General features: G+C 39.4%; 3 protein-coding genes across 4 annotated transcripts in view; all 3 read right to left on the bottom strand.

Moving 5' to 3' along the window:
* Positions 1-571: 571 nt before the first annotated feature.
* On the bottom strand, positions 572-5,891 carry LOC130166545 (protein PERCC1). 2 transcript variants are annotated; one of them, XM_056372227.1, is made up of 2 exons: positions 5,428-5,891; positions 572-1,663 (listed from the first exon to the last, which is right to left on the bottom strand). In XM_056372227.1, exon 2 carries the CDS (start codon positions 1,646-1,648, stop codon positions 800-802), a length of 849 nt encoding a protein of 282 aa, XP_056228202.1. In that variant the 5' UTR covers positions 1,649-1,663; positions 5,428-5,891; the 3' UTR covers positions 572-799. The 2 variants fall into 2 exon arrangements, with proteins under 2 accessions (XP_056228202.1, XP_056228201.1); XM_056372226.1 differs by lacking the exon at positions 5,428-5,891 and adding an exon at positions 1,770-3,309 and having other exon boundaries at positions 575-1,663.
* Positions 2,867-9,391, bottom strand: LOC130163458 (toll-like receptor 2). Its single transcript, XM_056367679.1, is given in 7 exon segments — positions 2,867-2,913; positions 5,428-5,527; positions 7,557-7,811; positions 7,814-8,216; positions 8,218-8,270; positions 8,273-8,960; positions 9,387-9,391. Coding segments are annotated over 7 exon segments (1,551 nt in total).
* Positions 9,392-11,186: 1,795 nt separating this feature from the next.
* tmem131l (transmembrane 131 like) overlaps positions 11,187-14,986 on the bottom strand; it is a 31,842-nt gene continuing 28,042 nt past the window's right edge. The window contains exons 31-34 of the mRNA XM_056371956.1: positions 14,788-14,920; positions 13,972-14,042; positions 13,639-13,772; positions 11,187-11,754 (exon numbers count right to left, since the gene is read on the bottom strand). Coding sequence (XP_056227931.1) covers positions 11,446-11,754; positions 13,639-13,772; positions 13,972-14,042; positions 14,788-14,920 — 647 coding nt within the window. The 3' untranslated portion in view covers positions 11,187-11,445. The remainder of the gene's footprint in view (positions 11,755-13,638; positions 13,773-13,971; positions 14,043-14,787; positions 14,921-14,986) is intronic.

Raw genomic sequence — 14,986 nt, 5'->3', positions numbered from 1 at the left:
TGAGGTTTTGAGGCATTAGTTGATAAAACAATCACCAGGAAACTTGATCCAGTAGCTGCTGTGGAGCTTTGGATCAGATCACATGATCTTTGTCAGCAAATGGAGTTTACCCAATTATCACAGAGTTGTAGATCATAAAAATTTCTCGGAAACGAGTTGAAAAAACAATTTTGGAGCCTTTTTAACTTTGAAAAAATGTCTACAATGATTTTAGAAAATACTTGAAAGAAGTGGATAACCAACAACTATTTTATGTAAACTCATTGGAGGATTTTTCACTTATTTTAAAAATACAACTTAAAGGACAATTACACAACTTGATATGGAAGATTTGTTGCAGATGACCCAGTTACTCTGTATAATACACAGACCTCACTCTCAACTGTTATTGTTTCCTTTTTTTGGAGGCGAAACAGCAGAGAAAGCAGTTGACTGTGAAGTCTTTAGATAATCCAGAGTAACTGAGGCACTGTCTCTGGAAAGGCTTGTTGCTGTTGAATGATCTAAATGTCATTTTTCAGAGCTGTGAGCTCACACACCTCTATTGTAGCAGGGCATTGTTCAAAGCTGGGTACAGAAAATCAAATCAAGTCAAGTCTGCATGACTGGAGACTATCAAGGTTAGATCAGATAATGTTTTGTTTGTATTTGGGTGAACGCTTTCAAACAAACAGAAGAAAACTGTGCACAGCAAATGAGTCGTTTCCTGTTATTTTCCTTTTTATTTAACTCTTTACAAGTGTGTATCAAAACTGTGAAGGACATGAATGAAGTCTTTTTCTCTCAGTCCCATCAGGCTTTAATGCTGCATGTGTGTGTTCTCCGTCAGCGTGTGTGTGAGCTCTGGGTTTGGATCCCAGTTCGCCAGCAAGTCACTGAAGTCAGGCTGATTGTTGTCGAGGGCGTGCGTGCTGTGGTGTGTGAGCGCATTATAGTGCACGTGTGTGTTAGCGTCTGTGTGTGTGCTGTCCTGTGGAGGTGTGTCACTGTCTGTGTGTGTGACATCAGGTGTGTTACTGAAGCTGCCCAGAGAGCAGCAGGGGATCGGCTCAGTCCAGAAACTGAGCGGGAGATGCCGCTTGATCATTGGTTGGCCACGGCCTTGAATCGGGCCCCTGTGGTTGAACAGTTCAGCCAGGGGCCCCAAACTGTTGTTGCCCTTAGCAACCCCAACTCCTTGATGATCACTACAAGTCGCAAAGCTGTTTTCTTGCTCCTCTGGACTCCCTGCTCTAGCGATTCTCAGCAGGTCGTCATAGTAACGCAGACGCCCGCTGGTTGTGACGGAGACGGAGTCGCTGTAGATGTCACAAGCCTCTTGGTCATCAGAGCAGCGACCGAAATACCGCTGAACATCATGACTGATAAGGTCTGCAAACCTCAACAGCTGCTTGGTCACATCCAAAGCATAGTGGTCTGGGTTTAGAAAAACCTCCTCTAAACATTCTTCTTCTTCCTCTTGAGCTTCAGATTCTTCATCCTCCTCCTCCTCCTCTTCTCTTTCTTCTTCATCCTCCCTCTCCTCTGGCTTTTCCTCCAGCTTCTCTTCTTCTTCGTCGTCTTTGCAGGGAGAGTGCTGGAAAATCAGGGGGAAGTAGGCTGGAGTTGGGGCCTGGACGAGGAAGTTCCTGATGACACCTGCCGCCATGTTGGCTTATTAACACTGGAAGAGACAATTACAGAAGAGAACAGGTAAATATCTAAGAGCTGAGCAGGTTGTTGACAGGACAAAATTTTCAAAATGGTTGATAAACTTAACGTTTTATTACCTAGAGGAAATTCGACTTAGCAGCCAGGTTCAGGTGAGTCTGTGTCCAGGCCTGGGTCACTGATGGATCCACTTTGCTGTTTGTGTGTGTGCATATGTAATACTGGTCCAGTCGGATTCTCACTGTATATATACCTCAGCTCACGGCTGCAGACGCACGTGTGTGTGTGTGTGTGTGTGTGTGTGTGTGTGTGTGTGTGTGTGTGTGTGTGTGTGTGTATGTGTGTGTGTGTGTGTGTGTGTGTGTTTGTGTGTGTCTCCTGTCGGATGAAGCAGCTTCCAGAACAAATATTTGCCCGCCGGATTGGTCAAACACACTTTGTTTACTTTATCACTGGGCAACCGGGGAGGGGGTCCACGGCTAATGGATCCTCTGCTAGGGGATGATGGAGAGTTGTTGTACACACACACACACACACGTCGTTGCCTTTTCCGTCCCTGTTATCAGGCTAGTTAAAGGATAAAAGAGCATGAAATCAAATCATATGCTGTTTTGACTTCTAAAGGGGAACACTCTGAACTGACATGAGCCCACCACTCATCACCAACAACACCAGAGATACAGTACAACCCAGTCAGACACGGCTCGATACAACACATGACACACTGTAATACTTTTTTTTTTTTTTTTTTTTTTTTAATTAGATGCCACCTCAAAACTCACAAGAGTAAACCACGTCAAACTCCCCACCAGCGAGCCCAGTTTCACCTTAGAGAGTAGTAGTAGTAGAGCAGAATAAAGTGTAAAATGTGGTACTGAGAATTATGTCCTATATCATTCAGCTAAAATAAAGATCGATGTGTGACCATCTCACACCACCCATAAAACTGAACTTTCCAGCAATAAATGGATATTTACATTGTGTTAAATGTATTTCTACCAGTTTTTCCAGTTATTAGAATTTTAGTAGAGAATTTTTCTGGAAATGAAAAGTTGTTTATGAATGGATCCCAATTATTCATACTCCCTTACAAACCCAAATAAATAAGTGGAGAATTATGAAATATACTGGTCAATAACAGTCTCAATTTGTTTGTTTTTTTAATAAAACAAAAATGATGGTTTTCCTAAAATAATACTGTTACAATATTCTGTCTCTACATGTTCTCATACTTCACCAAGGCTCTGTGCAGCTGGTAAGAAACTGTGTGAAATATTCAAAAATGTGACACCATGTGTTCACAACTGCACATTTTACTGAGTGAAACATTTTAGACGTGTTGTGTATCATTATATTTGCATTGAACTACATTTTAACCAGATATATTTAAGAACTTTGAAAACACTGACATCTTTCTTAAACTTTAAGTTAAGATTCTGTGGGTTTGAACAGTTGCTCACTCACAATGTCACTTTATTGTAGAGCATGCATGAGGTGTGTATCAGAGCCTCTGCGTGTGTATAATATGTGTCAATCATGAAAATAATGATTTGATGAAGTCGTGTTGATTAAGTCCTGCACTCCACCAGATTTTACTGACCTTTATGGACATCTGTAACTCTGTACACATGTGCATGTCGAGCATTAATGTGTTTGTGTGTTAGTGTGTGTGTGTGTGCGTGTGTGTGTGTGTGTGTGTGAGTGTGTGTGTGTGTGTGTGTGAGTGTGTGTGTGTGTGTTATCAGGACACCCTGGCTCCCCTGGCCTGCCTGTCATCAGTATCCTGGCTTCTGTGTTGATTTTAGGGCTAAAGATCAATAGCGCCAATATGTCAGCTCTCAAGAGCCTGACAATGAATTACACACATTTTTAGGCACACAAGCACATGAACACACACAACACACACACACACACACCTTTCAGATTTGTCTTATATGTTAACCTATTAAATCGAGAGAATTTGTTAAAATTATTGAAGCTACAATTATTGAATCAATATTTTTTACTAATTAATCAACAGTTTTTGATTATATATAGACTAAAGATCAAGCAGGTTTTCCTAAAGCACCTGAATTTTATATGAAGTTTATAATATAACTTCAACTTGGTGTCATTTCTCCTCGGCCTCTCTGACTGGACCGGCAAAGCTCTATTAGTATTGTACTGGGGAAATAGCCATTTATAGGTCGCCCGGAGCGTTCAGGCTTGACGCAAAAAACTTCATGGTTTTATTTTTGGCTCGCTGGGCAAGAGAGCAAGGACAAAGGACAGGGCAAGGTATGGAGGTAGATTTGTCTCAATATTAATTGTGTGCACAGATTGACAATCAGTGAGTAAATGTGTACAAATACAAAAGTAAACTGACACAAATATCTTGCAAATATAAAACAGATCTGCAAATACACAAACAAATTCCACAAATACAAAAAATATCTGTGAATACATTTAAAGAAATTTACTGTATAAATAAATGAAAGTGAATATCTTCCTAACATTTACAACTTTAAAACAGACATTTGTGAATCAATTTTCCATTTGCGAAGCGAAAAAGCATTTGTGGATCTCAGTTCTACGCTTGTGAATTTGCATTTTACGCACATACAGTTTTGAGACAAACTTTCTGAATGAAAATCAACTTTCTTATGACACCATTTCTGCTTTTCAAAGTAAGGGCACGCAATCTATTATGAGCTGTTTTTGGTTATTTTCTCACAAGTTTAAAACCTTATTATTTCATTAATTGAAATTTGGCTGGGGGTTTAATAGCCCATTTTTCTGTGGCGTGACAAACTCAGAACACATATGTTTTTCCACTTTACAGGACCTTTAAAGTATGCTGAAAACTCCTGAGGAATGTACAGGCCTAGTAAACTTTCAATCCTGCCTGATCTCGTAACAGTAATGTAAAATGGTTCTCTCGCCTACTGGATCCTGATTCACACAGCATCTAGTGTCATAAAGTGGTATTACAACACAGGACGCGGCAGGGTTAGCATGGTAATTGTGGTAGAAATCTTAAAGACAATATATAGAGGTCTTGGGCGGGGTACACCCTGGACAGGTCGCCAGCTTATCACAGGGCTGACATACAGAGACAAACAACCACTCACGCTCACATTCACAGACTTTATGGGTGATTAAGAGTCGCCAATTAAAATGATGCGCATGTCTGTGGACTATGGGAGGAAGCTGGAGGACCTGGAGAAAACCCACGCAGGTACAAGAAGAACATGCAAATTCAACACAGAAAGGCTGAAGGCCCGGCGTTGGAACCCAGAACCTTGTTGCTGTGAGACGACAGCGCTCGACCACTGCCACACTGCGCCGCCCTCACACACTGTTGATATTGATAATTAATTTTTTTGGAACATTTTAAACTAAATTTCTGGCCAGAGCTTACACATTGGACCTTTATGGGAAAACAAAGCTATTGGGCATAATGTGATTGATATTAACACATTTGATGCATAGAAAATATATTTTGATTTGCTTTTACAGTAATTAGGCTACTATAATTAGAATTTAAAATACAATCATGGTTGGGTTCCCCTATCCTTATATTGAATTTGAGAAATACAAACGTTTGTATTTTCCAATTTTACATTAAGGCCAGTAGATATCGCACTGTTCACATGATGCATCAAGAAATTACCATTTTCTCAAACCACTTTGCTGAGAAAGTAAATTCAAAGCCTCGGGCGCTGTGGGACTTACTTCCGGTACTGGGCAGGTGAGTTCAAGCACAGAGGCGATAACAGCCGGGGTATTTTTACTCACCGAGTGTTTCACTGTCTGGTTGCGGGCTGTACACAGAGCCAGGTTTCAGTTCACTGCGGCCATGGCGGTTTTTGGCGTTGTATGTGGCAACGATGGCACTCTACATCCCCAATTCCCGTATGTGATCAGTTTATAAAAGCAGGTAACGCGCTCTGCTCGGCTTCCTCCCTGCACGTCCTGTTTCCTGTTCACTTGACTTCCGATATTGTCACATGTTTAAAAAGTTTCTGCGGTTGTTTGTTCCCCAGTTTTCTTTTCCTATGATGCTGCTTTTCAAGTTATCCTGGAAAAGACTTGGCCGAGCGATCCGTCCCTAATGCAGTCCGACTGGTGGAGTCCAACAACCTACAACCAGGCCTTGAACAGACCACACGTGCCAGACCCGGCCCACTACCAGTTCTCCCCATGCCAACACTTCCCTTACATGTAGGATAGAAACGGATAACATACCTGCTCTTTTATTAAATGACACATTCACACAACATGAGCACTCACATTCTCATTGACACACAAAGTAAAGCAGCAAACATGAAGTCCAGAAAAAATGTTCAAAGCTCACAAACTGCATATCATCCATAGATTAACACAAGGGGCACTGGCTTTGTTCTAGTACCAGTGGATCTATATTCCATTAGAATATCTATTAAATGTCATAAGTGACAAATGACAATGTGGAATGCAGGAATTGCATTACTCTTTTTAAGTGAACCCTCCACATTAAAAACAATTGAGTGTAATTGAGGCTTCTATAAATCATTATAGAAGCCTATCGGGGACTTTTAAGATGACCATGTAAACTTGAAAATGAAAATGTAATTCCATGATAGCAATGTAATTTTCACACATGTACCTGTGTGTGTTCTAGGATTACACTGGACTTGAATATGAGCAAAGCAGGAGAAGCGGTCAGCAGGTTCCACTTGAGAGTATTTAATCGTTTGCTTGCAGCCAGTCGGGTGGGAGTGGTTATATTTCTACAAATGAAAGGAAGCGTACACACAGGTCAAATTCTACGATATAATATCAAATAAAGCAACAAAATTCTAAATCATAAATCAGTACATCAATACATTGTCACTCTATATATTATCACATGAGCACAAACCAAGGAGATAACAACAAAATGAACATGACTTGGGGAATTATAATGAAATAACCTCACTCAACAGAACGAAGGTGAAATGATAGAGGGAACCAGTTCAGCTGAACGTCAAAGAGAGAATGAGCTCATGACACAGAACAAAGAACAGTCAAGGCACCTGTGTGAGCTGCCCAGTCAGCACACCTGTTCTCCTGCTGCTCTTCAGCCCAGCACAGTAAAAAGACAATTAAACAGTAAACAATTAAAAATAAAATGCAGTAATCCAATTTTACATTTTCATTTTCACATCCTCATGTGGGTGTTCTATGAATGAAAACTGAAATTAATTAATTTTCAAACACTTAACCTGCTCTACAGTGACAATATTCAAATCAATAAGCAAACAGTGCCCACAGTCCATTTATGTTTACATGTCACTGTGTTTTTTTGGGGTCAAAATGAAAATGAAAATGTCCTCTCATCAACGCAGGTCATCAGTGACGATGTAACTTCCTTGTCACTTGTTTGTCTGTCTGGGGCAGTGGCAGCAGCTCGTTTTACCAGGCCATAAATGACACAAAGATCTACTGTCACATGCAGTATTTAGTGTTATTCAAAACATTGTGGCTGTGAGGAAAAGTTAAACAAAAATCTTTCGGACCAGTTGAACAGCTTCTTCTATCTGGATTTAAATGTAGATTTGTCATTTAAACATTATAAACTGTACTCCAGTATAGTGTAACAAAAATAGGTTTCAAGATTAGTGATGCTGTTTATACCAAATTCATTGCCCACCTATGTCATGTAAATTCAAAATAGTAAGATCAGACATTTTTTGCGTCTTTTTAAAATGACAAAATTTGTTGTGTTGTATCAGATAGAGACCAGTTAGATTCAAAATATGATAATTTGTTTTTCCTGGGCAACTATCATGTTTTCCCCAAATGATGTACAAATGGCTTTACATAGTGCATGTATAGCTGCTGTGAATGGGGAAAAAAGAGCATGTCCCCTGAATATAACAGTACAATTCAAAACACCACATTACCAGCTTGATTTGATCATTATCAGTCACAGGTATTTTAATAGCCGTTCTCAAACTCTGCCAGAACCTGGCAATCTGGTTGTCATCATCAGGCCACTCCAAGTACGTCCTGGAGTTCATGACTCTCCGCAGCTTACAGAACTTTTCTGGGATGGTGTTTTTGTCAATGGGCTCCAACAGAATCAGCACAACTGTGTCGTCGTTTTGGTCAAACAATCTGAAATGGGTGTAGTCCAGCTCGTACTTGCACCATTCACTCACTGACAAAATGCTGAGAAAAGGATGAAGAGTGTTTTGTGACTCTTCTCAATGGCGTCCATGATGTTGTCTATAATCCATCCGCCAGGTACAAAGTCTCTTTTGTGAAGGCACAGTCGGAAAGGGGGCTCGCACTGCTCGAGCTCCGGAACCAGATGGGCTTTCACCCAACCAGAGTCCATCTCACTGTAGGACACAAAGCCGTCATACTCAAGCTCTCCCCTTTTTAACTTTGGCTTTCTCTCAGCTTTCAGATAGGCCAAAGTCATCTTTATATACCACACAACGTTGTACTTGTGACACAAATGTAAGAAGAGCAGAAACATCACCAGGATGCCTGAGCAGAGTAAAGAAAAAGATAAAGCCCTGTGGGACTCAAACACTGATAACCTCACGTCTGCCACTCTTTCCTCTCACAGCATCAGGGGAGTCACAGATGTACAATGTGAACTCTTCTTTCTAATTCTGACTCGATGTTTCACCAAGTCACTTGTCATGAACGCTACGAATTCACATCAACAGACGTATATGTTAGCAGAAGCCTCCAGCCTCTTCAGATTTTTATAGTTGTTTAGATTATTACTGCTGAATTTCTGCAAGTCGTTGTTTTGAATGGAGATGGATTCAAGACGAAGGTATAAACTACTATCAGGCAAACTACCAATCTTGTTGCCGGAGATGTATAACTCTGTGAGAAACGGTAGCTTGATGTTGAACACGCTTAATTTATTGTCTGATAGGTCAAGGATGTGTAAACTTCCTACCTTTGTTAAATGTGTTGATGAAAGGTTTAAGAATCTAAGATTTGGCAGCCACTTACAAGTCTCAGGTATTGTGTGAAACACATTTCCACTCATGTCAATGTTTTTTAGATCTTCTAGTTTGGTGAAGAGCTGGCTGTTGATTGACCGTAGGTCATTTCTGCTGATATTGATGGTTTGCAGACTCCAAAGGACACCTTTGCCGTCACACATCATTTCTCTCAGCGTGAGATCACTGAAAATGTTGTCACTGTTATCTAAATACTCCAGCTGTGAGAAATCAGCTGAGGATTCACAGGGAATGGCGAACAACTTGGAGTTTAGCAGTGACACCCTTCGCACCATTTTCAGTAGTGGCTCCAAGAAAGTGATGGCTTTTTCTTCCAAACTGTTGTGCAAAGTAATTTGGCAATAAACAAGCCAAGACACATGGTAGCAACTCCATTTAGCTGTGGTGCTTTGAGCTAAATGCTAACATCAGCATGCTAACATGCTTGAAATGACAACGCTAAAATGCTGTTAATGAGCGGTGGACCATGACTGCCATTTGAATTTAGCACAATGACTAATGCTAATATTGGCTAATTAGCTCGAAACACAAACAGCTGAGGTTGATGGAAATGTTTTTAGTTTTGCAGATATTTGGCCATATACCAAACTAGTGGACAAATTACAATTTTGACTTTGAAGTTAGGGGATCATGAAAGTCATTATTACAATTAATCGTGTGGGGAGCATAAATGTCTGAACCAAATTTAATGGCAACAAGTCCAAAAGCTGTCGAGACATTTCACTCAAAATCTCAAATATCAACCTCATGGTGGTGCTAGAGTCAACGTTGGTGGAACACCAAAGTCATTAGGGATTCATCTTCTGGGGACATTGAATGTCTGCACAAAATTTGGTGCCAGTCCATCCAGGAGTTGTTGAGATATGTCAGTCTGAACCAAATCAGTGGACTAATCAACATTGCCATCCCTAGATCGATGCAGCTACCATGAGCTGACATGGTCATATTTATCAAACTAACCCTACACAATCTGATGTAAATATTTAAAATGAAAATGAAGATTGTGTGTAAAACAAATGATTACTAAGCTCCTTTGGGTAGGAAGTCCCCCACAGAGAAAGGCCATCATTTTTCTGGGAAACAGTTGCATTTAATATTCTGTTTCACTATAAGTTACGCTTTTATCACAGCAAACATTTTGACTTGTCAGAGTAGGAAAAACACAGGTATAACATTATTGTGTTCCACTGAGCCAGCTTGAACAGTGCAAGGACAGATTCTTGTAAATATCAAACATTTAAAATTAAGTTTGTGTTTTAACTGACAAGATACTGCATTTATCCATCTTAGTTAATTCTCTGTCACATTAATTTAAAATGACAAACTGTCCGATTACTACAAATGAATACACATCTGCCACCTAATCAGAACTGAGAAATCTGTGGCCATGGTATGAAATCAATTAATAAACTGTTAAATTAAGAAAAAAAACATAAATTATTATTTAAATTTGCATTCAAAACTTAATGCTACTTAATATTTCCACTGCTTGTCTATATGCAATGAATAAAAAGTTTTTTTCACACAACACTCGGATAGGAGCATGACAGAGTAGGTACTGAAAATAAAGTAAAAATTACCGATGAGTCTTGGCGTCTTGCTTACAGCTGAAATTTCTTGTCCTTCGGCACAGTCACGGCGTGACAAAGATATGTACTTGTTGATTCAGAATTATTTATATAACTTCCCCAGTTGACAAAATATTTCCCCATGTATTAATATTTTATTCATTAGGAAGTAGAGCACCGGTTTCCTGGTGCAGCTTTGGATTTGGTAATCTCATAGCAAGGATGTGGTTTGGTAGGCTTCATAGTTCACTTGTGTACAGCTTCAAGTTCTTGAGGTGGATCAGCACCTACAACAAACGACACCCCTTCTCCTGTCAGTAACGCTGAATGGGCTCTATATATATCTCTGCTGAAAATGATGAAAATGTTAAAGTGAATGCATCTCTACAGTCAATGATGGGAAAAACAAATCAGACTCATTTATGATGTCAAATGGACCAGTTCGAATCTTGCACAGGGAAAGTGGAACCGATGGATGTGCACAGTGTTCAAATAGTAGAGCTGTAACTAGTGCATATAGCACCCTGTTTTTTCAACAGGGCCTCAGACGGGTGGTGTCACAGGATTATCTATCCGTCAATCTTTGGTAGGATTTCTTGCTAGACTGTTAATCTTCTAAAGTGTAGGTATTTTCTGGAACAGACTACTAATCTGATATCTCTTTTTTTCCCCCAAATGAAAACCTACAGTATATACCTCACAGTGTACAACTCATTTGGATAGTAATATGTAATAGGTCAGTATGGGAGCTGATACCTACTCAGCTCATGGTTTACAACGAGATATCTGGAAAACTAACAGCCAGATTGGCATGAAATTTGCTCTTGATATTTCACAAAGAATGAATCTGAAAACAATTACACATATTATTATGTATTATTATGTATTATGTCTTTTGGCTTGTGGCTCTGACAATTGATTCAAATGATCAAATTATAAATTATGTAAATTATGTTAATTAAAAAAGACTGAAATGTTCAAGTAGAAAACCTTTTTTTTTTTTTATTTTCCATGATCAAAACTGCAAAACATCTAGAAAAATATACAACAAAAGGGTTAACCTTTCACAACATTTAACATTTGAAAATGGGAACATAAAAGAAAAGGAATATTCACATTTTCCCCAATAATGATAAAAGAACATTCACTTTTATTTCCTTTCTTTTACATATCAATGGTTTATATGTTTGCCATTATTGTTAAGGTCTGCTGTTTTGTTTTTGTTTTGTTTTACTTTAAACATCTCCACAGTAGCCAGAGTCGTTGGAGAGCTGTGAGTTGGAGCTGCGGTTGGAAGAAGAGTTCCATATGTCCAGGTTCATGTGTGGGCCGAATGGGTTGAAGCTGGAGTACTGGATCGGTCTGCAGGTCACCTCTGGCTCCCGGCTGAAGGGAGAGTGAGGAGGGGTGATGGGGGACACGGGGGACATCGGGGCTGATCGCTCAGGTTGGAAGTGGCTCTGGTAGGGCTCGCTCTGAGGCGTCCAGATGGATCCAAACAGGCTGGACATGGGGGAGAGGCTGCGGGTACCCGAGAAGTATGGCTGTAATGGATGAAAAGAGGGGAAGCATGAACTCTGCAGCTACTTCTCTGAGCTTTAGTTTGTGTGTTCAGGTGCTACTGTGCACAGCTGTCTAAAGATGCTGTCTCCCAATACTATACTTCTGTGAGATTTCCCAACCTTACCTGTAACTGTGCTCTGCTACTATTGTGCGTTTGGCTGTCTGCTCCCTGCGGTGGTGACCTGGCTGTCATTTCACGGTTTTTAAATCTCATCTCTTCTTTTCAGCATAAAGAAAATTACCTTCCTGCTCTAGTAAAGACCCCCATCCTCAGCAAAAAATGTAACCTCTTTAGGTGTCATAGCAACTAGCAGTTAAGATGCTACAATAAATCAATAAACCGCTGTTCATAAAAATGAAAAAACAACAAAAATTTTAAAACCAGATTTGAAAATAAATTATTCTATAATTACCATTTAAAATGCAACTGCAGCAACCACGTATTAAAATAACAATCAAAAAAGTAATCAAAGGTACATTTGCAAAATATTTATGTAATGCAATTTCTTTTTGCATGTGTAATATCTACCAACATGCACACCAATACCAGTTTACCTGTGATAAGACAATACTGTCTAAAATTCCGAGTTACGTTGAAAAGAATGGCACGTGAAGTGCATGCAACAGTGTGCAAGATGAAGCACAATGACAGCTGTGTAAAAAGGAGAAGCAGAGGAATTTATAAAAAAAACCCACTTTCTGTAAGACTGAGTCTAAAAACACATGCACTTGTTCCTCATTTCTATAGAGTGAAGTGATGAAGTGAAGTGCAAGAGCTAATAACTGCCTCTAAAAGATACACGAGTCAAAACAGACAAAAAGACATCATACTGTGGTTTCACTGTGATCATAATCAGTAACAGTAAGTTGTGTGAGAAACTGCAATTACTTATCGTTTCCCCATATTCTCGCCCCATTTAGTGCTTATAATATGGTAACTCATAAAATTTTGTTTTATTTCATGTGTGTTCCAGTTATTTGAAATAAATATATATATATATATATATATATATATATATATATATATACACATATAAATTATATCATGACATTTTATTCACCCACTGCATTTACTTTTTCATTTCAAGACTTTAAGCACATCCTGTACATCTATATTTAAATGCAAATGTCCTCTAGTTGGGGAAATGTCTCTGAGTGTTATATTCTTGTGGTTTATATAAAGTAAGTCCAGAGTTGGGTAATGTCAATCATAAGAATATTTTTACTTCATTTCACTCAGCTAAAAGTTCCTTCAAAATTATCAATAAAATGCAGCCGGTAAGACCAGCAAACAACATTTTACCTGCATCACAACAAAGCAGAGAAAAAATTAGTCGATTAATTAATTTGAACCAATTTCCATAATCCAATAGTTTTAGCTATTTCTTAAGTAAAAGTGCCAAATATTTTCATTTCTGCAGCTTCTCAAATGTGAAGATATTCTGTGTTACACATGACTTTATATCTTTGAATTCTGGACCGTTATTGGGCAAAACAGAACATCTGATGTATGTTTTTAAACTTATTTCAGGGCTGCAGCTCACTCTTTCATCCTCGAGTGCAGTGTAGCCGTGGTGTTTCTGGTTTAACAGCACCATGCAGGTGACAGGTGACTTTACATGTTTGTGTGCTCTGAAAGAAGTCACAGCACACAAAAGGGGGTAGTGGGTACAACCGGGTGTTGGGTTTACTGATGCTAATCGGAGCCGGAGCCAATAAATACTCATGTCTACTGCAGATTCATTGGACCCGGGTGTGAATGCTGATTGTACCCTTTTCTACTGCCGACAAAAGCCTGATGTTAGGGAGTTTTTTAACCAATGTAAAAGGGTCTTTAGTCTGAGGTATGTATTGTGAGTTGTCACCTTGCTGCCCACACAGGCTGCTGTGTCCCAGGTTGAGGGCGATTCCTGAGGCTGTTCCTCAGTCCAGCTGGTCTGATTGCTGTGTGTGTTCTGGCCCTCCTGACTAGGGAAACCACTGGGAAATGTTCCATTACCTACAAAATGATTACAACAAACAAATGCTGAGCTTGAATCCACAGAAACCTTAAGGATGAAATGTCAACACCCAAATTTCAAGTGATTTAATTCCAGACCATTTCTTTCCTTTTCATCAAAATTAAACATTATACAAAGTGTAATATGAATATAAAACTTGCTTCAAGTTCGAGTAAACTGCACATTATGAGCTTGTACCTATGTAGTTGGCTTCCTCACAGTAGGTGTAGGGACTGTTGCAATGGCTGTTGGAATTACTCCAAGTAAACCTGCAGGAAACAAGGAAACACCTTATGAAAAAGTTTAAACAGGGACAGATAAAACTGTAACACTGATGTACAGAAGCACAGAGATAGAGACGGCTGCAGCACTGGGAAGGTAATTATTCAAACTATAAACTAGTATCAGCACCATGTCAGGACAGATCTATGTGCTAACTAATGAAGTTATTTTAAGCAGTAAGGGATACTGTTCAAACAGAGGGGTTAAGTTGCATCATAGTGATTGAGTTTTCAGATGAATACAGACATTTACCACAGCCACTCTGATTTAGGAGATTAACATTAAGAAATTCCATTAAATTTATTCTGTTAATTTTGTCACAAATGGACCAAAGATTTTCTGTCGAGTTGATCTTATGCTTCTTCAAAGGTGCAACTGATTTTTTTGGCACTTGGGGGCAGATACAGAGCCTGACATAATGTTACTGTGGCCAGTGTTGGCAAATAATTTCCTACATTTGCTTCATGTAGGCATATAGCACGATTGGCAATTATGTGGGGTAAAATTTCTGTCCACCTGACAAATACAAGTTAAATACTGTCTCTCATCAGGTCAATTCTGTCTCCACCAACTCCTAAAAAAATTATCTTAGATTGCTAAAATGTTCAACTGCTGTTTTGTGCTGTATTTGTGACTAGGAACAACCCATTTTATATTACAGACAGATATTTAATTTCCTGTTGAAATAAAAACATGAGTGGAGCTTTAACTAACATGCATTCAAACACCTACCCATTGTATGAGCTGGTGGGTGCTGGCTGAGGTATGTAGGGCAGCGCCTCAGTGGTGTTGTATCTGAACTCATTGGTGAGGGGTATGGATGGAGCCGACCACGTCTCTTCAGGCAAATACTGACCGGTCAGGTCTAAGGAAGAACCCAACAACTTCCCATTAGAAATTAGAAGTAATGCTAGAGTCTGTTAGTTGAAGA

Source organism: Seriola aureovittata, chromosome 3, assembly GCF_021018895.1.
Source record: "Seriola aureovittata isolate HTS-2021-v1 ecotype China chromosome 3, ASM2101889v1, whole genome shotgun sequence".
In the NCBI taxonomy this organism is placed as follows: domain Eukaryota; kingdom Metazoa; phylum Chordata; class Actinopteri; order Carangiformes; family Carangidae; genus Seriola; species Seriola aureovittata.
The sequence above is the reverse complement of the archived record's forward strand: the minus strand, read 5'-3'. Positions and strand labels throughout refer to the sequence as shown.

What these genes read in the sequence shown, in the direction of transcription:
- LOC130166545 (XM_056372227.1), bottom strand. Translation starts at nt 1,648, where the DNA reads ATGGCGGCAGGTGTCATCAGGAACTTCCTCGTCCAGGCCCCAACTCCA.